This window comes from Labrus mixtus, chromosome 5, assembly GCF_963584025.1.
Source record: "Labrus mixtus chromosome 5, fLabMix1.1, whole genome shotgun sequence".
Lineage (NCBI taxonomy): Eukaryota > Metazoa > Chordata > Actinopteri > Labriformes > Labridae > Labrus > Labrus mixtus.
The window spans coordinates 17,081,581-17,107,264 of record NC_083616.1 but is presented as its reverse complement, the minus strand read 5'-3'; the positions used below and the strand labels follow the sequence as shown (position 1 = coordinate 17,107,264).

General features: G+C 39.5%; 1 protein-coding gene across 2 annotated transcripts in view; it reads left to right on the top strand.

The window, feature by feature from the left end:
* ypel1 (yippee-like 1) overlaps positions 1–25,684 on the top strand; it is a 35,248-nt gene that overhangs the window by 3,505 nt on the left and 6,059 nt on the right. For both annotated transcript variants that reach the window (XM_061038257.1, XM_061038256.1), the window contains exons 2-4: positions 5,172–5,456; positions 21,934–21,977; positions 24,081–24,189. In XM_061038257.1, coding sequence (XP_060894240.1) covers positions 5,340–5,456; positions 21,934–21,977; positions 24,081–24,189 — 270 coding nt within the window. In that variant the 5' untranslated portion in view covers positions 5,172–5,339. The remainder of the gene's footprint in view (positions 1–5,171; positions 5,457–21,933; positions 21,978–24,080; positions 24,190–25,684) is intronic.

Sequence of the window (25,684 nt, the reverse complement as noted above, 5' to 3'; positions counted from 1 at the left end):
CTCTTTGTTGGAGGTATACACATTTGGCAGAGAGGATGGATGAAGAAAAACAGGAATTACTGAGTTTGCAAATGCTTGTCATGTGAAGATGAAGTTATTTAGAGTAAGAAAAATAGCATGAAAACGCATGTTGTGTTGTAAAAGTGTTGCTTTTTTTTGGCTAGATTCGGTGGAGTCCTTTGTCTGGACACTTCTTCCTGTTAGTGGAGACGCACAGTGTGCTGCCTCTTTGTTTTGCTCAGTTTGAACATCAGCTGTTCCTGTTTGTGTTACCTGTCCACTAAACTCATGTCGCCTTTTATAGTGAGTGTTTGCTTTGTTTATCGTCGACATGTCATATTGTTAAGCGAAATTGAAACTGTTGCCAGGTGCGGAAGAAGACTGAAACAAAGGAGGCATGAACTTCAGAGCCAGATATTTACTTTTGAACATTATGGACATCTGTCTTACTTTTTTTTTTAAAAGTGTAATAGTTGGCAAAAAAAAATGTACCAAAAGTGCTAAAAAAATCTAACAAAACTGACCCAAAATAAAACCATGTGCTGTCACATGCCTCGAGTCAATAACTTGTCTTCAAAGGGGAGTCAATACAAGCGCTCCAGAAATGTGGTAACTTGTCTTATTAGACTTTTATAAAGACAAAAGCAAGGTTTCTGCGTCATATCACTCCCTCAATGCGTGTGTTTGTTGGGGGGGGGGGGGCAAATAACAGCATGCATTGTCTGTGCGTGAATGACATAAATGGACGCACTACTCAAAGCTGATATCATCACCAATGTTGATGATGATGCTGAAGTGTGACACTTTAGAAAGCTCTGTGTGTGTGTGTGTGTGTGTGTGTTTACCTTTCCCCTGTGCACGTGTAGCGGAGGTTAAACTTGGCTAATTCAGAGAGGGGATTTTCTCCTTTTCATAGAGGGATTAAGCCTCGGGCACCTGTGCAGATTATACAGTATGTATGTAAATATGGCTTGTCTGGGGCCACTGGGTCGAGCTGCCTGTTGTCACCTCTGCACCTTCCAAGCTGTGTAAGAGTGTGTGTGTGTGTGTGTGTGTGTGTGTGTGTGTGTGTGTGTGTGTGTGTGTGTTTATACCTATTGTGTGTGTGTGTGTGTGTGTGTGTTTGCAGAGCAGTCATGCTGAACGTCACGGCTGCTTCCTGTTGAGTCGCGGAAGCTCCTTTGTTTTCTCGTCTGGCTGCTGGCTGCTGTCTCGGCGCTGCTCTTCCTGTTGCAGCACATTGAGCACGACTGGAAACTTCTGGAGCTGCTGAAGCTCAGTCTCTTTGTGTTTTCACACTCAGGGATGCAGCATTGCCTATTGTTGTCATTTTGTGACAAGGTGCGATCTGTTGTGAAGGTTTGTTGTTGGTAACGGTGGCTGTTGAGCCGCTGGGCTGTTCTATACAATGTATTATTAAGACAAAGACTTTGTTTCACACAACAGGTAGTTGTTGTTTTTTTTTTTTTCTCATTTCAGCACCCAGATTGTCAGCCAAAAGATGTAAATAAAGACTGCCTTTTAAAGTGTCTATCATTTGTTTGAAGAGATTAAAACTAATTTAAAATAGTGCAAAATATGGATTTCAGAAAGTATCATTTGTTGACATATGAATACATTATAGACCAAGCCGAAGTGGAGCTCTAAAGAATAACTGCTTTTCTTTTTTATCTCTTGATTACTATTGTAAGTTTCTGATTGGTCTTTACTTGGGGGGGGAGATGGCAATGTGTTCAGTTAATTAAAAAAAAGTCAAGACAACTGTGGTGCATAGGATAAATTGCACCACCTATAGGCTGTTTGATTTTTCTCAACAACAAAAGACACAAGACGTCATAGTCCCACATACACTGCTTGAGTGACAGATCCATAGCAACTGCACAGCACGAGTCATCATTTCTTTGAATGTAGTGAAGGTATCGTAATAAACTAATTCAAACAAACAAATGATGAGGTCTACTTGAATCTTTACATCAGTTGTAACTGGTGTGTGAGGCTACAGATCCAACTTAAAGAGGTAGCATTAGCTTGTTAATATGCTAATTCCTCTTTAAAGTAAAATGAAAAAAATTGAATTATGTTGCTATAACTGACTTGGAAGTTTGTAATACCTAAATTTTAGCTGTATTGTAATTCAATTTCACAAAAATAAAACAACTTGCCTACAATTACAAACATTTTGTTCATTATATTTGACTAAATGAGAGGCTACAGGTAGTTTAAGTTTCATTAGATGTTCCTGCCTCATTCTTAACTTTATGAACATTATTAAGTCTAAAAAACTAATTTATGCTATGCTAGATTGTTATGCTCTAGTGATTTCCTGTTTACTTTGAGTATTGATCTTGACTGGGCAGTTCTGCACTTGTTTCCTAGCAACCAGTGTAAGCATTAGCTTATCAACGTTTTGAATTGTTTTGTCCTTAAATTGACTTGTTTGAAACTAGCTTGAAGTTGTGAATGGACTGTGAATTCAAACTCGCTGACTTTGTGGACGACTGGTGCGACGCAATCCTGCTCGCAAAAGCCAATTAAGGTAAAAGCCCAAAATATAATCGGTAATAGGCTAATGTACTTTATGAATCAAACGTAGGCTGGAATGGCCCCTGCTCTGTTTCACGTGACATATCAATACAGAGCTTAAGTTTACTTAGCTAAAGACAAAGTCAGACAGAGGGGGCTGCTAGCTGCTGGAAAAGGTGTAGCATTTAGCTAAACAGAGAGATTCTATCTTTCAGGCGTTGGTTGAGACCAAAACAGAGATGACAGGAAGTGTTAAAACAGGACGAAAAATGGCATCATTTTGAAATGTGTTTAAAAACTATGCTAATGTTACAGTGACTTAACTTAATGATACGCTACACTGTTCCAGCTTTATAGGACCATGATATGTCAGGTTTTGTATTTGTAGCTTGTACGTCTGCCCCAAAGTAAACAGAACAATCACTTACTGCAACTTCTTCCGTCAATATATCAAACTTTATTCGTACAGCAACAGCAGCAACATTGCTGTAAAAACATTTATATCTACAGAAAATCAACAGGCCATGCAGATAACTATGAATCTAGAAGTGAAAGATGAAATGAACAGAAAAAGGCAAATTTGAAAAATTATTTTATTTTAAAGATAGACAAAACAAGGCTATACAAAAAGACAGTTAAATATGTAAAATCACGCAATGATCTAAAGTAAAATGTGTTAAAAGTAATGCACTTAGTTACTTCACATGACTGTAAAACAGGTCAACTGTAACTTGAGCCTATTGTGTTTAAATCCCACCTGATTAAACTAAATAAAACAAAATATAAGCTAAGTGCTTAACACATCAGTACAGTGAAGATCAATTAACACGATCTAACACAATATAACGGAAACAAACCACGGACAAGTAAACTAGTAAAAGGACAACAAACCTCTGAAACCTCAAACCCCAGAGTCCACTTAAAGCAACCAAACAGCCATTGTCTCTGAACCCAGAGAGCAACAGGAACAGCAGCAGTGTGAAATATTTCCTTTGACAGCTGAGCCTTTTAGTTCCCCCTCGCTGTAAACCACGAACACAAACAAAATGATTAATGATCTTAAATCAGTGGATGACGTGCATATAGGTACAGGGCCTTGGGTGGCATGGAGACAGCATCAATTTAAAATGAAGCAGAGAGTGGTGGATTTTTTAAATATAGAAATACGGTATCATAAATAAAAATAGTCTGATTGATGATGTTGTCTCCAGGTGTGATTTATTTATTTTTTTAATAGATATAATTTCTTTTTTTTTTGTATGCCTTAACGTTATACTTTGTTAACTGGAAAAACAGAAAGTTGCACAAAAGGTTCAGCTGAATTTCTGCGCTTGTGTTTCACCTGCTCCTGTTTTTGTCAATCAGAACCCCTTTTTTAAAAAAAAAAAAAAGGTTGCACCCTCATATTGTCTTGGCTGCATTGTCTCATCGTCTATTCTAGTCTGGCCTGTATATGAACTGAGCTGGTATGCATTTGCTGCTGTGCAGTTGAATCTCCAGCAGACCTGATACATTTATCCCAGCCTGTTTAGAGATATTTGTGTCTCTTCATGTGATAATCATCTCTAAATAGCTTTTAGTTAGATTTTCACTTTGGATTAAACCGATTATTAAGAACTAGAATTTTTTTTTTTTCGGGGGGGGGGGGGGGGGGGGATATTTTGAAGTTTTCTTTTTCATTGTTTATACTTCAAAGCAGCTAGAAGCATGAGCAGTCAGATGATCAGCAAAGATTGTAAACAAACCCTGAGGTTAGCAAAAAAAGAGAAATTCTCACACAGTCTGCTGCTTTCACTTACACCTACGGTACTTTTTGGTTGATAACAGTTTTCCTGCAATGAAATGACAGGTTTGTCAACATATCAGGTGCTCTCACTGTTTCACAGTCAAACAATGAAGGTTTTATTATTTGACTATGACTTTGTCTTTGCAGTGCAACCATATTCACGATGTCTTTTCATCCTAATCGATCAAATGTATCCAAGTTGCAAAAAATGCTAGTATATGCATATTTTTGTTCTACTCTCACAAAAATTATCAACACATATGTAACTACTGATGATGATGTTTCCTCATTATATTGACTGACAAATGTTAAGGGTTTAAGTACTCATATTTATCAATGGTTTAAAGCTATATTTATTCATGGTAAATAAACTCAATAGCAAAATATTAATTAAAAAATATTTAACACAGAAATAATTGTCCAGTAATTCCAAGTAAAACTCAAACTTTATAATACAACAACTGTTCTTCAGTGGTTTAGGGTTTCCTGAAACATTTCAGGATTTCCTGGACAGAAAAAAGAAGATTCAATTTCAATATTCTCCACCTGCATCCATCAGTTCAGTGGAACAAAACAAACAAACGCTTGTTTCTGTTTTTAAAGCAATGAGATAAGTTATGTGGTTTAACATAAGCAATGTTTTGTTTGGCATGTCATAATTATAAGTTACATCAGCACTCTGCCATGTTGGTATGGTCAACAACATGCCATTGTTATCACATAATAGATCACTGTAATCAAATGATTGCTAACGACAATGTGTTTATATTGGAGATGCAATCTAGATCATGAGTTCAGAACGTGAATGTGTCTCTCACCACACCTCTTCCCTTTCCCTTTCTGCCCCCCCCCCCTCCCCCAGGTTTGAATTTCTCCTGTGGTGTCTGTGTGGAGCGTGCCACACACCCACTCCACAACAACGACGGCTTTTGCTTGCATCTTCCAGTGTTTCTTCTGTCAGCAAGTCCAGCAGAGCTGCAACTCTTCCAGTGCCAGCCCTGACACCTGCGAAGAGCCCTGCCCAACTGACATGGTGAAGATGACCAAGTCGAAGACTTTCCAGGCTTACCTGCCCTCCTGCCACCGCACCTACAGCTGCATCCACTGCCGGGCACATCTGGCCAACCACGACGAGCTCATCTCAAAGGTATGACAGCTGCCTGTGAGTTCACATCCAGTCTATCCCGTCCTTCACATATGACACCCTGCAGCGTTTCACGTGTCATTCAACATGTCTCTTTTTATTTATTTACAGTTCATATAAAAAGACTACAGGGACTTTATAGATGTGTCATAAATCTCCCAGTAGCCACATTTGGTGACATCATGAAGGTCAGCAGGAGATATATATTTGTGTGCGTGTGTGTGTGTATGGTATATGTGTATGTGTAAAAGATACTTGAAATATACTCATGAACTGTGAATATAGACCCGATAAGCAATGGTGATCATAGAATATGATTGAATTTCACACTATGGACTCAAATCAAACTGTCCTCACACTGCCAACCTCTACACAGTTATTAGATAAAAGTCATTGGGATAAATTTGCCTTTCTACAAACTTTGTAAACCTCTTGTCATCCAGGCTGGTTAGATAGTCTAGCTATGTGTCCATGGCCCCATGTTTCCATTTATGATAATCTCTAAATAGTTCACATTTAGCAGATGTATCAAAGACTGGTTGTGTGTACATTTACTACAGCTTTGTCACAATCATTTAAATTCTCTTCAGAATTAACATTAGAAATTAAAAGTTTTCAAAGCTAAAGAACAGCATTAAGAAGGTCTATCTCGCTTTGTACTTTTGCAACGGGAAACCTCATCCATCTCTTCCAGTGTTAGTGAACACTAAACCTTGGGAAGAGACGATGACATTTAACTAACTTACATTTAGACCGAAGGCTTGCTAACTTTAATGTGAATGTGGATACACCCTATGAGTGTTACCAGAATGAGAATGAATATCTAAATAAGCTTGACTTTATTGATTCTTTGATTCAACATAATACGACTACTAGTGTTTATGTCATTGGTGATATGAATGCACATATCTCAGACAGGAAATCAATATTTGCCAATCATCTGGGTCAGTTTTGTCAGAATAATCCATAATCTTGTCAAGCAACATGCTTTTGCCTGCTGACAGTTTAACTTATATAAGTGAGGCCTGGCACACTGCATCATGACTGGACCACTGTATTGGCTGATGCACGAGCCTCATCAAGTTGTATGAACATTTTTTATGCTGCAACAGTGTAATATACTGTACCTCATATACCTCAAGATCATAAAGTATTACTACTATTTGCAATGTCAATTAATGTTGAATGTCTAATTGTACTTACCAGAAATCTAAATAACGCCAAAGCAGAAAAACTCGACTGGCCTGCTCTTAACACAGGAGGAAATCCTGGACTTCTTTGTTCACGCTGACAAACCCTTCAGTAAAATTCTTCTAGCAAGAGATGCTGTTACAGTATGTGTAGTGATGTTAATTGTTGCAGTGTTGAGCATATGTATAATGTAATAGAAAGCTCTTTCTATGTGGAAAGTCAGCTCTGCTACAAGCATAAACTGAAGACACATAACATAAGGCCTGGGTGGAATGAGTAAGTAGCTGGGTGTCATACTAAAGCCTGGTTCGCATTTATATCATGGGTAGAAGCAGGTAGACCCAGACAAGGGCCAGTGCCCAAGAAGCTTACTAATGCAAGTATGCCACCCGCTTTATTTGTAAAAGCAGGTTAAGAGGGCGGATTCTTCGGCCAAGAAACTGTTACATAGCAATGTCTCTGGTTTCTGGAAGGAAGTAAGAGTTCAGTGTTTACCATTATATTAGGGGGGCGGCCCAGACTTGTGTATATATGCACTAAAGGGAATTGTAAACAGGTACAGATGTCAGTTCTTATGAGTTTTAGTGATGCATCCAAATCGTTTTATCGAGTGAATTATAAAATGACCAAAAGAGGACTGCCAAAGATATTGTGAGAATCTTAGTTTATTTGTACGCCAACCAGACTATGAAGGTAAAGTGGGGCAACAAAGTGTGTCGGCGCTGTTTGATGTAAGTAATGGTGTGAGACAAGGGGGGATTTTGTCCCCAGGTCTTCTTAATTTGTATATTGGTAATCTGTCCGAGGAGCTGAAAGCCTATAAGACTGGGTGCATGATTGGTAACAGTCGAGTGAACCACCTTATGCTGATGATCTGGTTGTTTTTAGTCCAACTAGTGCTGACAATGATGATATCTACAGGCAATGCTGCAAGTTGTATGCACAAGCAAACGCTCCTGCACGCAGGTTTAGTCTGTGTTCAGATGCTGTGAAGATGTTTTGTTTAAAGCATTTGTACACCTCTGTACAGCACACTTCTGGACAAACTTATTTAGCTTATAATCACGCTTTGAGAATACTAGTGAAGAGACCTAGATGGTGCAGTGCAAGTGAGATGTTTGTAACTGCACGAATGAATACTCTCCAAGCTGTATTAAGAAATCTTGTGTTTCCTGTAAATGTATTTGCTGACTCGACACTTTTCAGAATTCAATCATCTTGGTCATGTCCAACATTAGATACAGTACTATTCATTACCAGTCCCAGTTATGTGGTTCAGATGCCTCTTTTTAAGATTGTAGTTATTTGTATAGGTGCGTATGTATGTGTGTGTATGTATGATTGTATATGTGTCTGTATATTATGTATTTTATATAAACTGAATTTGTATTGAGCTTTGAAAAATTCTCCTTCTGTCTTTTTATGTGCTGTGTTGTTTAACTTGACCTTGATTCTGTCGTAAAGTTTAAATTGGATTGGATTTGAAAAGCAGCGTCTTACAACTACTAATATGAAATATAATTTAGTGAATGAGTCATAAAAACCAAACAACCAGATATAAGACAATAAAAAGCTTAGAAGAGCTAGAAAAGCCGCAGAGGGGGCTTCTAGTATTGTAAGGCTTTAATTCCACCATCTATAGCCTAGCCTTTACATACACACACGATTCAGTGCATGTAATAGCAAAAATATTGATCAATGTAACTTTGAGGTAATCGGTACTCATTTGGGAGTACAAGGAGAAAAGCCTACTGAAACACATTAGGAGCATTAAGTGCTTGAGTTTGTCAGCTGTTCAATTCAAAGTTTTATTGAATTTTTAGTTTATTCATTATTCAGATCGAACCCTGATACAGTCACAGACTCCCTTGTGTATGTAAATTACTCTCATTGTCTCATTAATCATGGTCTGGACGAGATAGTGACACAATGATAATATTAGACAGTCTCCTGGTAACATTTGATAATTAATAAATCTGTGCTCAGCTAAACTGTGAATCTCACTCATTTTCTCCAAAGAGATCGATTGGTGTCATCCGGTTGTTGTGGTAAATGGAACTTTGGCTTGACAGCAGTGGAATGTTATTCGATGTTCACCTGCCTTATTTCATCTCTAAAGCTCGTGTACCTGTCTCTGCCGCTGCATCGGAAGTTTATTCCTGATTCTCGGAGACTCACATGAAAGACACTAGTGTTTATTACTGAAGCTGCTTTGCTCAAAGGAGCTAGTCAGTGTTTTAAAGTGTAACTGTCTCTGCTTTTTAGACTTAGATGAACGGACTCATTCCTAGCTTTTGTTTTGAAGTGGTTACATGTCCTCGGAGTGATCTTTGTACAATTCTACATAATTTTGAGGTCAATGGTGTCCCCAGGCCACAACTAGTGATTCTTTTCAATCTATGTATTAACTTCTTACCTGATTATTTTATAAGAAAATACATTTAGAAGATTTTAAAGCCCATTTTGTCTTCCTCAAATTAATTAATTTTCCCTGAAAACAAAAATGAACCTAACTAATTATCTTTGTTTTACCTTTAGTGCTTTTCTTCCTAGACACATACGACAAAATCAGTTTTCGGTTTGATGCAGATATTTCTGAGTCAGACATGTGTATTGTCTCGATGTATGATACATATCTGGTGGGATGAATGTTTCTGGGAGTTTTCCCTCTAATATAAACACTGAAAGATGTCATCATCACCATCTGCACCAATAATCCCTCTCTGCTGAGCAGAGCCATCTTAAACAGGAGCCTCTCCTCTCGTCTCTCCTGCTTTCACAGAAAATGAGACATGTCAGTTGCTTAATGCAGTGTTGCTGTCAGATGTCTGTTTGAGATACTTGTGACCTGAAGTGACTCCAAATGACAGTTCATTACCAATGAGTGTCTAAAAGTGAAGATGTGGATTGAAATAAGTGCTTCTTGAATTAATGTTTTCAAGATAAGGTCCTCATAGATGTTGAAATACTTCAGTGAACAATCCTTTAAAACTTCGCTCTGAGTTAAAAAGTCTGTTTACTTCATCTCCAATGACACACACATTGAGACGGTCTCAGTTGTGTCAAAATTGTTGGAAAAAGGGGGGCGGCATCAGCCTAGAGCGGTTAGTGCGTGCCTCAGGCTATAGTCCTCCAAGTGGGCGGCCCGGGTTCGAATCCGATCCGTGGCTCCTTCCCGCATGTCATTCTCCACTCTCTCCCTGATTTCCGGCACTAAAAGCCCAAAAATAAATATTAAAACAAAACAAAAAAAAGTGGGGAAATATGTATTTGCAGATATTCTGTATCCCATTATAACTTGTTTAAGCGTGTAAGTTCATCTCATTCACCTTTGTTATGCTGACTTTGCATTGAGAAAAATGTGGAAAAAAAAACAGTTGTGCACAAAAATAAACGTATTGCTACACAAGAAAAAAAATGGCCTCGCAAATTTGAAAATGCAATAATGGTCAATGGTCATGGGATCAGGGTGCAGGAGTACTTTGAAGTCACAGTGGTTGCAAAACTAGTATATCCAGCTTCCATTCACTATTACCGGCGCTCTGTTGCACCAGAAAGCCCCAAACATTATCAAAGTGGGCTGTGTCATCAGGGAACTGGTGCTGGATTAACTAACTGTCAGGACCTCTTCACTACCAGAGGGTAGTTGATGGATGCATGTCTTTCCATTTTATTTGATGAGGTTGAGAGATCAGCTGAACTCGTTGGAGTGTTGAAGTCCTTTTGCACTGTGCATCTCCACTTTGGTGACATTTCACCGTCACAGGTTTTTTTTTTTTTTGTCTCGAGTCTCTGAAGTGCCTGTAGCCTTTTTAAACTGAGCCAACACTGCAAATCAATATCCCGACGGGGGATTACGGAGTTAATCAACTGGATCCTTCAGATATTCTTCCAAGTAATTCCATTTGTGCTACAGCAGCAGGACAGTCTCAAGAAAAATGTTCCTCTGGGATGAAGCTGCTGCTTATCAGTTTTGCTATACAACATGTCTGGTTCTTAAAAAAATATTAATAACTTCCTGAGAAGTTCCAGCTTCACAACAACTATTAAAACGTTATTGGCTGCATGCGTATACATCTTCCCACATCCTCTCCTCAATAATTATCAATCCAAACAGAGACAAAAACAATGAAAAGATTTGTCTAATTGTCAGATCACACATTGGCCCATTTGCCAGATCTGGTTATTTATCTGTCCTGTATGCTGAGAACTGGACTCCTTTGGTATCTTTTTTTTTTTTTTTTAAGAAGCATGAATGTATCAACAAAGAGGATTTCTGGATATTGAAGTCCACATTATCCAAACAGTTGTTGACATTTGGAGCCAAAGAAGTATCTAAAGCTGTCAGAGTGCTGCTTTTAACGACAGCTGCTTGAGCAAAGTTCTAAAATATCAGATGAACCGGAGCTTCAGCGGCTGGAGCGATGACCTTTCCGTCTTATAATACGACAGTGACAGTGTGCTCCCCGTGCGCTGGCTGCACTCTCACCACGCACTAAGCTGATTATTCGAGTGGCAAAGATGATCAATCTGCTCTGCTCGCCATCTCCGTGTCCAAATACATTTGCCTCCTGCGGCGCAGAGTTTTTGGAAGCTCACAACTTGTTAGTGTGAGCAGGAAGACGAGCTCAGTAAACAGCCTCCACCAGCAGACTGTGTTGTTCCTTTCTGCAGCCTCAAGATGGTCATTTGAGTGCTGTGAAGTCTGCAAAGCCAGGACTTCAGAAGGTTTTCATAGTTAAACACTGTCACAAATCATACTTATGGGACTTTGGCTGAAAAGAGGGAATATCCTCGTTTATCTTCACCCCAGTGTCGCGTCACATATGAGGATTTATCGTTCCGTAACACTGTGACGAGGCGTTGAGGTGTTTTATGAGTTTGGATGCTGGGAGGTTTTATTGGCTCATGCTGTGCTGGAAGTTTAAATGCAGCTGCAGCAAATTTATTCTGGCAAAAAAAGGAAACAAGAGAGGAGTTCGGAGAAGGAGATAATAGAAATACTCATCTCTTTAATCAGAATAATGGATGATTCAAATGAGTAATGTTTTACATGGAAGGTCATTTGAATGAGAAACGAATCAGATTTACAGGAAATCAGATTTCAATGTAAGAGCCTTGAAGTGTCAGACAACATGACGACAACAAGGACTGTTTCTGTTCAGTGTCACTCCCCTTTCTGTTTCACATCCTCTTTTTTGTACTGCAAACAGGACGGTCATGGGGTTGAGATTCCAAGTACAACAAGGAAGAAAACACCACTGGTGTCAAAAATAGAAATAGTAAGATCAGCAAGTTCAAACTAAGAGTGTCTCTCTTAAAAAGGAGAACTTAAAGAATCTTCACTCAGCATGATGCAGACTGGTATGAGATTAATGTGAAGTCATTGTTTTGAGGAAGACATTTTGCTTTTACTCCTCCAAGAATCGCCACCTTAACGTGGTGGAGGAGTTTGCGTGTCCCGGTGAACCCGGGAGCTGTGTTGTCGGGGGCACTAGCCCCTGGTAGGGTCTCCCAAGGCAAAGTAGTCCCAGGGGAGGGGCCAGACTAAGAGCCTCCATTGTAGAAGCTGCGGCTAGGAGTTGCGGCCGGAAGACCGTCGGTGCCTGTCGTGGCGGCAACCTCAGAACCCGCTGGTGGACACCAGTGGTGAAGGAAGCCGTCAGCCTGAAGAAGGAGGCCTTTCGGGCTTGGTTAGCACAGGGGTCTCTGGAAGCATCTGACAGGTATCGGGTGGCTCGGAGGGCTCGGAGGGCTGTGGCTTCAGTGGTTGCGGAAGCAAAAGCCCGGGTGTGAGAGGAGTTCGGGGAGGCTTTGGAGAAGGACTTTCGGTTGGCCTCAAGGAGGTTCAAGAAAAGCAAAGGTTATTTTATTCTGAAAGGCTTCAAATAAAGAGGAACCAAAAAAAAAGAAGACAAGATGGTTATAACAGTATTTGTTAAATAAAAAACATATTTTAAAATAAGGAAAAGTATTAATACAATTCTAATAAGTATTTAATTACATTTTGAATTGAAATTTTCCAACAATTTTCATTGTGAATTAATTACTGTTTCTGCAAATTCACAGCGTTTTGAGAACAATAATCACAAGTTTCTGTAATTAGTGTATCAAAGACTTCCAGTTTATTAGATCTGGAACGTGTTATCTGTGCCAGTTTTATTTTTCAGCCTCACTTTTAAATGTGAGGAGATAAAGTGAAGCAGACTGAACAGTCAAGTGTTTGTTGCTGTTTCTGTCCCTGTTGACTGGCTCTGTTTCACTGCATGTCACCATGTTTTTTAGAATTCAACACCCCATTTTCACTTTCTTCTGCTGCCACACGGACGGGGATGAATAGCAGAGCGAGTAAAAGAGGAAAAAGAGGAAATGTTTTTGAAGATTATTGGCTGTGATACAGCTGAGTGAAGTCAGTCTGCAGTCTACAATTAAGCCTTTGCCAAAACACCAACTGGAGGTTAAATGTCAGCTTGTAAATGAGGGTTTTTTTCCCGGAAGATTTCAGAGTCAGCTGGGATATATTTGGGGATGCTTGCTGTACTGATGACCTGTGTGCTGCAGATCCACTATTGAGATTAGATTTCCTGCAGAAAAAAATCAGATATGGTTTTGCATGGAAAATCAATCCAGTAGAAGCTTTAACTTTGATTTTTTTGGGATGTTGAACTGTTGTTCAGTCTATCAATCACGTTCAAATCAAATCATCATGTTTTTTTAAAGCCCAGAATAACCATGCGATATGCTCCCAATATTCCTCCCTTTACTTTGAATGCTGTGTCTTTTATCATCACATTTTTTGCTTACATTTTGGACAAGATGAATTATTTTCATTTATTTGTTTCAACATCTGTGCATTTATTTGTCTGGGTTTATATTAAGATACTCCATGTGACTTAAACCATAACAAACCAAACGTCTCTAGCCAGATGCTTGTAAGTTTTGGTGCCTTATCGAAACAAACAGTCGGGATTAAAAAAACAGCCAATTAAAATAGCCATCAGTAAATACTGCACCACAATATAACCGGAGATTAATTAATTCTTGTGTAAATAGAAACCACGAACCAAACTGGGCCGCTCTCCAAATATGGCCGACTTGTTTCAACTCCCGGAGCTGCGGCTACTGGGCAGAGTTAAATCTTGTTCATTCACATCTCTCAATTCGAAATGCTCGGGTGTTACTGGTTCTCCGGCATTCCTGCTCCCAGTGTCAGCTGTGAGGAGCCATGAGAACAGCGTAGCGTGACTGTGACAGAGCAAACAAAAACACTAACACAACAGCCTCAAACATTTTCAGCCTCTCCCACGGCTGACCTGAGGAGCACCGACGCCCGAGAGCAGATATATATCTCGCTCAAGTCTAATTATCTGTCACTTAATGAGCGACAGACGCGGCTCATCATGAGTCAAAGTCACACTGAAGAGATGAAGAAAGAAGTACTTTAAAAGTTGGGGATATGTTATATCATTTTCCTGTGGAGGAAAACATGTTGAATGATAAAATTTTTCAAATTAAGACGTGTCAGAATTGATTTGGATTATGTATTGTTGGATTGGTGTGAACTGTCTGCTGCTACATGCAAAGATGGAAATATCAAAAATATCAATTGTGACTCAACAGTTCATAAACCTGAGCAGAAGTCAAAGCTTCTCTGCATGTGTTTCCTGTATGTAATCTGAGAAAATAACAGTAAATATCTGCCCGATGAAGCATTAAGATCTCAGAAATCTCTACAGAGAGGACTGAACTGTTGTCTAGTTTGTGTGCTTCTTGTTTATTGGGTCAATGCCATGAGGTGACTCCTGACACACAATCCCCTTTAATATTAAGTGGATTGAATTAAAGGATCTTCTCTGTATAGTCTGCCTGTGTCCTGGAAGTTTCACACAGTAAACATCAGACGTTTGTTGCTTTGGCACAGAATCACGTTTCTGTGTCTGTCTTGACAACTTCAGACGCCACGCTGGTTCCACAGACGGACGAGCAGAAAAAGAGTGCATAAGCTCAGTGAGAGGAGTCTTTAAAGGGACAGGACTTTCACCCAGAAGGCCCGGGTTTGAGACGCATGAGAAACAAAGCGTCAACAATGAGTTATTGTTAATGAAAGTGTTGATTGGTGGCTAAGTGTTGTGTCAAATGTTCAGTATCTGAATCTCCAACAGAACTGTAAAATATGCCGATGACAGGCTCCCAGATCAAAAGTATTATATCTTTCAATGTTTCTTTTACAAGACCCACGATATAGAACTTAAATATATTAGTTTTACCGTCAAATGAAACAGAGAAAAGAAGCAGATTTTAACTTTTCAGAAACTGTTGTCAGGGATTATTTCTCATATTTGATTGATAAGTTAGGTCAGCCTTTAGGAAAACTGATTCATTATGTGTTGATAATTCTTTACGATGATCTTCTGTATCTTAATATCTCGTAAATAATTCTGACGTTGCTCCAAAAAAAATCTATTAATAAGCTCTCTGTGCTCTGCCACGCCTGTTGGCATTTGTGTGTTCGGTCGTCCTCAGCAGCATCACCGGTCCTCAGCATCAAGCCTTCTAAGCCGATTATGTTACTTAGGAGAAGATGACACCGTAGTCTGGTGTTTTCCACGACACGTTGCCAAGGCCACTCGCCCTCTCCGTGAATGATTTTCATTTCACGTTGATGTTTGTAAAATATCATGCTCTATTAAGACGTTTTGTTTAAGCAACTTTATCCGCTGTTCACCCCTCAGTAAGGAAAGGAGACACTAGTAAAGAACACAGAGGGCCGTGTTGGAGGATACCTCTGCATGTTCTGCCACATTTTTCTCCGACAGTTGCAGTTTTTTTTTTTGTTTGTTTGTTTTTTTTGAGATGGAAGTCTCCTGAGCCAGGTGTAAAATGTGTTTCCCCTCCCCGAGCTTGTTCACAGAGGCTTCCAGGCATGCCAGCCGGCGAGCAAAGATGCAGATGGAGCAGCAGAAAGAGAGGATTAACCTGAGCACATGGGCCAGAGGGGAAGTGTGGCAGGCACAGTGCCCTCGCTCTGCCCCGCCCTCCTGCCCTTTAACACTCAACTTAATATGGGAGGCTTTAGTTTTACTGCTGCAGACCGGAATGGAAATGTTGATGTTTCTGTTTGCAGTAAAACTACCAGACAAAAAAAAAAAAAAAGAATGTTTGATGTAATTGATACTGTGCAGTTCTGGGATGTATGCTAGCACTGAGACACAAATGTATGGCTGCAACTTACGTTATTCATTATTAAGAAACCAGTTTTTCTCTTTCTTTGTGTTTTGTCCTGAAAAATTCTGAATGTAAAATCTTAGATTAATAGGGCTGTGAGCATTGATGCATTACCAAGATTTCAGACTAAGGTCCTAAATTAACACAATTATTACTTTAATTGAATTCACCCTGTGCTGTGTTTTTTTTTCATTTTTGGCGCATTGTATTTTAAGCCACTGTAGAGTCTTACTGTAGTCACAGTGATGGAGAAAAATAAGTTGTAAAATGAACAACCTGTTCTTAGGCCTGGGAGATAAATCGATAACGATAATTATCATATATGATTTAACCACAAAAAAACATCTGAGCTGACATTAATCCTGACTAATTGATTAATTATCTTTATTGACTGATATGACATTTATCTAGATAACATTTTTAGTCATATCGCCCCACCTGATATAAACATTTCTCAAACTTCTGTGTCTGAGACTAAACTGATGTTTGCAGGACTATGTGTCATTCAGTATGACAAAACTTAACTCTCACAATCAGAAATAAGCACACGTTAAACACCATGTCAAAGTAAATCAAATATCTGATTGTAATGCTGCGTTTAGCATGTTCACCATCTTAGCCTGGTGGGGTTTTTTTTATGTGTTAGTAGAAGCTTATTTCTAATGAACACAAAGTGAGGATGAGGCTGTTAAGCTGTATAACAAAATAGTTTACAAAGTGATCAATTAACCTGCTAAATTGTGTGTGTGGGGGGGGGGGGGGGGGGGCATTAAACTTGACACTTGCAGCACAGATTCCATCCGGTCAGAACATGTGGTGATATTACACTCACCACTACAGTAAATCAGTTGATCCATATATCTATCCACAGAGCTGGAAAGCATGTATACTACAGTGTAATAAGACCTTTGTGACCTTCTAACTTTGTTTAATTAGGATTTAAAAAGAGTGAGAGAGGGAACAGTAGCTGATGGACTCTTCTGTCACTCACATGTAAAACATCAGCCTGTTGGCGCCCTTTCAGCTGAAACGAGACCAAAGAGACGCTGCCTATGTTAATGCTGAAGTGTGATGAATCCATCAGAGGGGTCTTCATTAGACTAATGGGTGGGACGAAGCCAAGCTGCTGAATAAAACACTCGTCCTCCCTCCTCAGTATTCAGGCGGTGTCATGCGCGCGGCTCCAGGAGCACGTTCACACTGCAGGCCTTCACGCTCGGCGCTCTCTGCTGCTCACTGCCAGCTGATTCAGGACGCTGCTCCCGTCTGCCGCGGGATGTAACTTAAATCTGATGGAAATGTAAAGTGACAGTGATGTAGAAAAGATCCAGCGTGCTCAGGGTGACAATAGCAACTGATGTCAGATCACATTTTGGACATGCACTTGTTGTTTTCAGCATGTTTCTGGGTAAAGGAGTTAACAAAATAACCACAAACTTGGCTTCATTTTAGTTGTCACTGTGGCGTCCCGTTAGCAGTCATGCTAACAAAACTTTATGCAGCTTGCTATTCATGCAACTATTACTGACGGTTTCACTGTGACAGTTAAAAAACAATAAATAGGATAGTTTTACAGTGAAAAAAATGTCTCTTGATATTTCTCTGGTGCAGTATGTCAGTTTGTTGCGTTCAATCATAGGAGACTTAACTCTTTGTAACATTAAGTATTCATGAATAGATGTAAATGCAGTATTTAGACAAAACCTTTGCATGACATAACATAACGTAAGGTTGTAAGATGTTCAATGCCATAAAACACAATCCCCTTAGAATGAATACAAAGCAAGCTTTAAGGCTTTATCAGGACACGTTTGAGTTGAACCCTCAGCTGACAAAGTCGGCATCTGTTGAAACAGATGGTAAAGACAAGTCAACCTCAGCAGGTTTGTAAATAGTTTCGTCTTAATCTGCATTTCCAGTCTCAGTCTGACATACTGTAACACACGTTTTAAGAAAGAAGTGACAGCCCATGTTTTGTATTTTGATTCAAATTAGAGGGCAGTTTTGTTCTGACTGTGAGAACTCTCTGCTCTGTGCAGAGGAAGCGTTTTGCCACACGGGCTGGATTTGTACTTTGTGTGTTTGGTTGGAAGGAGGTGGATTTCTCCATGTGTGGTATTGTTCTCTTCAGTCCTGCGTGGTCAAGAGGATTCAGGGATTTTCAGATGTGCTTTGTAGAAATTATTTCTTGGGGAGGGAAAAAAAAAAAAAAAAAAAAAACTAGCACAGTTGCAGCAGCTTAAGAAAATGAGCTCTGTAACCAGGCTCCATCTTTTAGCTCATGTTTTATTAAGCAGCAAACCATGCGGGAGTTTTCCCAGAATGCATCTCTCCCTGCACTCTTAAATTTTTGGAAACAATCCTTGCAGGATCCTGTTGGGTTGCTAATAGGATTGTTGGGAGCTGGGAGGATTTTAGTGCAGCCCCCCGGAAAAAAATCTGTCAAGCTGCTGTCTGCGTTCAGAAAACATGATCCAATTTCTTTTGTCTTTTTTTTTTCCACTTTTTTTTTTATCTTGTAGGATTTTGCTGTAAGACCTCAAAACGGGGCTGTAATGTGACAAGCATCCTCCTCCTCTTAATGTTTTTGTAGCCGAGTGATCTACATCGAAGCAGCTCAGCGCAGTCAGAAGAAAAAAAGAAAGCACAGACAAAGTAAAAATAGACTGTGGGAAAGAGATAAGGGCTGGAGAGACGGAGCCGTCCCTTTTTTTGCCAGTGGTTTGGTTGATGGCTGGAGCACAGATTTGACACCCAGCTCTTGTCACATGGAGTGGACCCCCCCACCCCCCCCCCCCCCCCCACCCTCTCTGGGCTGTGGAGAGGACTTGTTGACTCTGCTGGGATCGACCTAGTTCCCTCACGCAGCTAAAGGTCACATGTCTTGTTGCTGACTGTGTGTGTGTGTGTGTGTGTGTGTGTGTGTGTGTGTGTGTGTGTGTGTGTGTGTGTGTGTGTGTGTGTGTGTGTGTGTGTGTGTGTGTGTGTGTGTGTGTGTGTGTGTGTGTGTGTGTGTGTGTGTGTGTGTGTGTGTGTGTGTGTGTGTGTGTGTGTGTGTGTGTGTGTGTGTGTGTGTGTGCAGAGTTCACTTCAAACACAAACAATGAAGTTGAGGATGTAACAGTGAGACAGTAACACCTACAGAGTCTAGGAAAAAAAAAATCCTCCTTTAGTATCATGTCATTGATGCATAGTTAACAAACACTGATAATAATAACTGCATTTGTATAGCACTTCTAAAAAAAAGTTCACCAAGAGCTTTCAATAAGAGAACATTACCAATAAATACATCAAACAAAAATAAGATGCACACTAAGGTAATATTACAATATCGCTCTCTCCTATTATTATGATTAAATGATCTGCATTAGAGCTGTTTAGTGATAAGCATTGACATGACTTTTCCCATGAGCCTCTGTGTCAGTGATTGGTGTCGGGTGGTGTTTGGTGTCTGTGGTCAGCGGAGGACGAGGCAGCTGGTGCTCCTATTAGGTGGTATTAGCTCAGCGCCCTCAGCCGCAGCCACAAACTTATCTACCGCAGTCATTTGCAACGGAAAAAGCAAAGCCGATTGGGGCCTTTCTGTCGGCCGTGGATGACGAGGCCGGAGCAGGAGCAGGAGAGCAGGCTGACTCTGCTGCTCCGTGTTTACATTAGTGTGCAGCACTGTCATGTGTGAAGCATCTGTATTTGTCACTACTACAGTCGGCTTTGATGTTGTCATTATCAGGTCACATATTGTTACTTCAAGCTCTATGTAAAGCACTTCATCAATATTATTTATCATGGATATGTTTATTAACTCTTCATATTTAGTTTAGAAAAGCAGGACAGAACACAGCGAGTCAGTTATTTTCAAAACTTAAAGATGACATTCCTAAATTTCTCAGCACTTTGAGACCACTGATAACATCATTTTTCCAACATTGCTTACTGTTAAGAGTATTTCCTGTTCTCAATTATCTGCAGAATACTTATACTGATATTTTAAAATGTTTGTTCTGTCCTTGTTGTGTTTCTTCAGCATGCTCTGCTTCTTCTTAATTGTCTCTGACCGGTTTGCCATTTATTTTGGCAGTCTTGCATAGTGTGGCCTGTGTAATGTTTGCAGACTCACACACATTATTCCAGCAACATTTTTGACATTTTGAGCAGCTTAGAGAAGACTAGTAAGTTCAGGTACAACCTGAGTTCTAAATTGTTTTTGATTGTTGTTATTTGCAAAACATTATAAACCTACATTTGGTTGAAAATCTAACATGTCAAATGTTGAAACTGAGATGATGTCAGCAACACTTTATAAAAGTCAGGTCAGTTGTAACAGATGCCTGAAAAATAAAAAACCTGATGGAGCAGCTCTCAGTTTAAGAAGTTCACTGGCAACAAGTTAGTGACATCCCAGAGAGTCTGAGTCGCTCTGAAGCAAAGAAGTTGAGGGGTCGCCACTCTGTGAAAGACTGTAGTGGCATACAGTGAACACTAGGAGTTGTAATTTTTTTAACATAAAAGTACAAAGAATCAGCTGTCTTAAACACATCATGTGTGGGATACAGCGCTGGCATACTCTGGCATGCTCCGTTTCAACAAATGTCCAAATAAATCTTGATTTGTTTGTTTTTGTTCCTTGAGTACAGTTACATTTCTCAGAAAATTAAATAAAATATCCTCACAGCACCGTGTACATAGGCTACAGTCCTTGTTGCAGCGCTCATGGGTTCAAATCGTCCCTTTGCTGCATGCAATCCCCCATTCTTTCCTCCCCCAAGTTTCATGTATATTTTCAGCTGTACTAAGGGAAACAGTAAAAAAAAAGAAGAAGAAGAAGAAAATAACTTAAAATATATAGATATATATATATATATATAAAATTAAATAACACGAAGCTAGCAGATCTATAAATGCCACTTCAGGCTTCATAAGATTCAACATTTCTCCTCTAAGACGTTGGCCTTGGAGGATGAGTTGTTGAGACCTTGAAAGGTGTATCTAAGGCGTGATGTCATCTCTGCATCCTACTGTTACCCATAAAGCCTTTCTCTGTGTACAGTAGGTCTGCAGAGACATGTAACTGTAACTTAATTCCTGCCTCATGAGAGAGGAAAATACATTAAACATGTTTGTTAAACCTACAGCGACACACTCTCCGCATTTTAGGGAAGAACGCTGAACGTAAACAAAGCAGTGTTTTGTTTACAAGAGAACTCCACAGGGAACCTTTAACTCCACTTACTCCTCCACACTTTAAGCTAACAGGGTTTCAGCTTCAAGTCTTCTGGGGCTAATAGGGAGGTTTTGAATCAGGTCTCGGTTTTGTGATTGTCTCTGTGTGTGAACAGTTCACAGAAAACCCCGTAAACAATGACTCTGGCTTTGGTTTTATTGACTGATTGATTTAAGGAGAGTGTCTTCATTAAAGTCTCTCCTTCTATCATCTGGTAGAAGATGTTTGTTGTTCTGCAAAAGAAAACGATGAATATCTGTAATATTTGCTTTGAAAATATGTCTCTTAGATTTTTCTAAACGTTGTATAATGTCATAGATGTTGGCAGGTACCTCAATTCAAAACACAATATCATCATTCTCCTCCTCTTCCATCCAATCCCCCCCCCCCCCCCCCCCCCTTTAATTTGATTATTTTCCAAGGGCTTTTTACACTCCTTCATTTTTTATTTTTTTTGTATTGCAAGAGTTAGTTATCAGTTAATACATTAGTTTTCCTCTTAAATAACTAAGTTACAAGGCAATGTGATGAATGAAGCTTAACTTCTCCAGAACCAAGAAGAGAGGTGAAAGTGGATGTGGTGAAGAGACTCCCTGATGTTTCCGTGTTCAGACAGCAGCTCCTGTGCTCTCTGAGCTTCATTTTTATTTCTTACCTCCAGCCAAAACTTGTGTAAGGGAACCTTGGCAAGGTGGAAGAACAACTATGCACAGCAGTTACTGAGTGAAAAGCACCCCGGGGCGTCACTTGCTGACATTCTTGTACTCAGCGTTGTGGTGCAGGCAGCTCTGTATCGTCTACCTTACCTGATTGTGTTTTCTCTCTCTTTCTTTCTTGTTTCAGTCATTTCAAGGCAGTCAAGGACGAGCCTACCTGTTTAATTCAGTGTAAGTATTTACCCACACCCCCAACCCCTCTGTGTATTTTATTATTCTTTAATATATAACTTGCTATAATTGCTAAATCATATTAGAATAATTGAACAGTGATACAGGCCTTGTTTCTATCATTTACACGCACTCTCTTCTTGCTTATCTTTGGCCAGAGTTATGAACTGTGTTGTAAGTCTGAGTGCATTTATTTGAGATTCAACCAGAGTTCATCTGTCCCCCCCCTTCACATTAGCCCTCTGCCTCGCTGTCACACTAGTTTACTTTTGTTTTCTGAATATTGTCCCCTAGTTTAGTCCTTCAACTCACACAGCTGCTGTTTCCACCACGGCTGCCCACATATGTCAATATCATGTTTTAAAGTACAAGATATGGAACACAGTGGAGTCAGGTGGAGCCACTCGTGAATGTCGAAAAAAGGGGAACAAGCAGATTTACTCGCCGTCGAACGAATTGAAAACATGCAGTGTTTAATGCATGGCCACACATCATCTTTATGGGGCACTAAGAATTTTATATTGGCCTCTCCTTCCCCTGCTTGCCTGATCATTTGCACATCGGATGTAACTCTAAATGCTTTAATTGGAAAGTTTTTTAAGGGGTGAAGACTTGCAAAAGTCTTTGTTGGCACGAACCAAACCTCAAAAGTTGCATTGATGAAGAATGCACCCCAACCACTTATCAAACTAAGCTGTACAGTTTTGCATTTTTGAAATGTATACAAATGACAAAGTAGAAGGCATCACAGATAAAATATTTGAAACTCTCTTGATGAATATTTTAAGCAGTGTGAGGGGCTCTTAGTATATCACTTATGCCCTACGCTTAATGGACAAACTTAACACAGAGATAACAATTTGAACTGAATTTTGTTTTTTGACCTCCAAATCCTCCCAGGTGATGTAACGTTTTGGCTCTTTGTTGTAAGCTACAATGTAACAGGAAGTGCTTGTTAACATTAATCTCTTTACATTTATGAAGCACTTTAAGAGGTTTATTTCTTGGCTGGTTGGTTTTGTTAAGTCTTGGCTCTCAGTCTTCCTAAAAACCACACAAGACATACTTACAGTATATGTGTGACAGTGGAACTGCTCTGTGCCAGACGAGTCGAGAGACCAATGTCCTCACCTGCAAGGATGAACTGAATGAAAAGGAGCTCTCTAGAGTCTCTCCACAGTCAAGATGAATAGTGTCAAAATATGCCCAGTGAGCATGAAACTCAAATTCTGAACAGTTTTTTTTGTGTGTTTTACAAAAACAAACATCTACATTTGGTAGAAAATCAAAGTTCTGAACACAACTAATGTAACTTGGCTACATGTAATGATGATTTCAACAGCACTTCACTATGTCTATTAGCGTGTGGCGTGTGCTTTAATGAAAATGTCAGTCAAAAGTTAATCAGCGGCTCATTGCTTACTGAGAGGGAATGGTGTGTTTAGAGAGAGATAAAGTTCATCCATACAAGTCCTGAATAATAACAGATTTCCCTGAACAAATAAAGCTTATCTATTTAAATGATGTACACAAATGTAGTATTTACAATTTTCAGGACTTAGATGTTGTATATATTTTGTTGAATTTCTTAAAGCTCTAGTCCTTTTAAATCTTCAGAAAACCTTTTGGAGTCCACACTTTTTTTTTTTAAGCTTGATACCCGTTCAATTTTAAAACAGTTCAACTTAATCTTTGAACATGTTTAAGAAATAAGCAACATGGACACAATCTCAGGTGTAATATGTGGTAAATAGTTAAACAATCCCTTCAAGACATTTGTCCCATATCCCATTGTCCCGATCATAAAAGATACAACCCAGATAAAGGTTATTCCGTTTCTTAATTTGGTTTAAATGCATTGATAAGAGATAAAATAGAGATAATGTTGTAAACAGGAATATTATCTACTTTTTGACCTCCTGTTTTTGGGTCTCTTATTTTGGAGATTTTTTGACATTATTCATGTACAAGCTATACTTAAAATGAATGAATTTTATTTGGAATACTTGATTTCTTTTCACGTTAGTTAGAAGATGTAAGCTCTCCTACCTCCGCTCTCCCTGCCTTCTGTGACCTCGTTTCCTCGTCTCCTCTTCCTCACAGGGTGAATGTCGGCTGCGGGCCAGCAGAGGAGCGGGTTCTCCTCACAGGTTTACACGCTGTGGCTGATATCTACTGTGAAAACTGTAAAACCACGCTGGGCTGGAAATATGTAAGTCACTCCAGAAACTTCCACCTCAGAATTATTTTTTTTTATTTTTTTATCTCCCTGTCTTAATGTTTTTTTTCACTAATTTCACTGCTGCTTCATTGTTGTGCAACTATGTGGTTTCTTAGCTTCAGAGGAGACAATTGAAGCGGCACAAGTAGCTGTGTGTTGAATTCATGGTGACTTTTTTTTTCCCCCTAATGGTTGTATTTAGAGAGATTGAGCACTTTTGTGTCTCCTAGCGCTGAACATAATTACAGTGCAGAAAGGTTGCCTGCAGATGGGCAGACTCGTACCTCTGAGAGTCTACAGTGATTAAATGTCAGGCCGTTTTGAAGAGGCTTGTTCTGGTAATTGTCTGAAAAGACTATAGGAGGGTTTAAAATAACTGAACACAGTTTAAGACAAGGACTCACTTAAAGACGCTCCTTCGGTGACAATAACAATTAGAGTTTCTCCGAAAGGTTTCGCCAGCACAGCAGAGCCGGGCTGGTTTTACAAGGCAAAGCAAGCTGAGCCGATAATCAAAGACACAGAGACACATCAACACTCCAGCTGTAAAGAGTAGAGACGAATGCAGGACATCATACTGCTGTAACAGAGAACTATTATGAGACAGAAAGTTCAGACACGTGGTGGTCTGGTTGCTAGCAAGAAATAGTTTTCTCTGCATCTCAAAGATTCTTAGATAAAGATATGGGAACGCAGATAATGAGTGAGTTTGCTGTCAGTCTAAAAAAATACAAATCCATTTATCAGGATTTCTTACTATATTACCTTTGGATATCATCTAGTAGAAAGACAAGCAGGAGGATAAGGAATAAAAAAAATATTTTTTCAATTGATTTAAAGTTCATTCTTGGGGCGCTGATGGTGTAGTTGTTAGTGCACACACTCCATGTACAGAGACTGTTGTCCTCCAGGCGGGCGGCCCGGGTTTCGAGTCAGACCTGTGGCTCCTTCCCCGCATGTCGTTCCCCACTCTCTCTCTCTCTCCCTGATATCTGACTCTTATCAACTGTCCTATCTCTACAATAAAGGCCCAAAAAAAACATTTATTCTTGAATTAGGAAACAGTCCTCTGTCTTTGAATTTGAGGTTCCTGTTCAAGCTTTTAATCACATCTCAATTGTGGTTATTCCCTAAACTTTGGTCACATGAGAATGGATGGACTATGTGGGGAGGGATAAATATCACAATTTAGTCTGCTGATAATAAATGTAAATGTGGGTGAATGTTCTTTTTTTTTTTAAAAAAAAGCTTGCATATTAAGATTGAATTTTTTTGTAAAACATTTAAAAATGTTTATTGATGATGATCTTACCACTACAATGACTGATTAAAAGCCCCTTTGTTGTTACCATGGTAACCATCTTCCTAATGAGTCTATGCTCTTAATCACTAGTTTGAAGTCTTCTTCAGCACAGCTTGAGGCTCATATTGTCAATAATGGTCCCATTTAGCATGAAATAGACAATAAAACAGAGAATGGTTCATC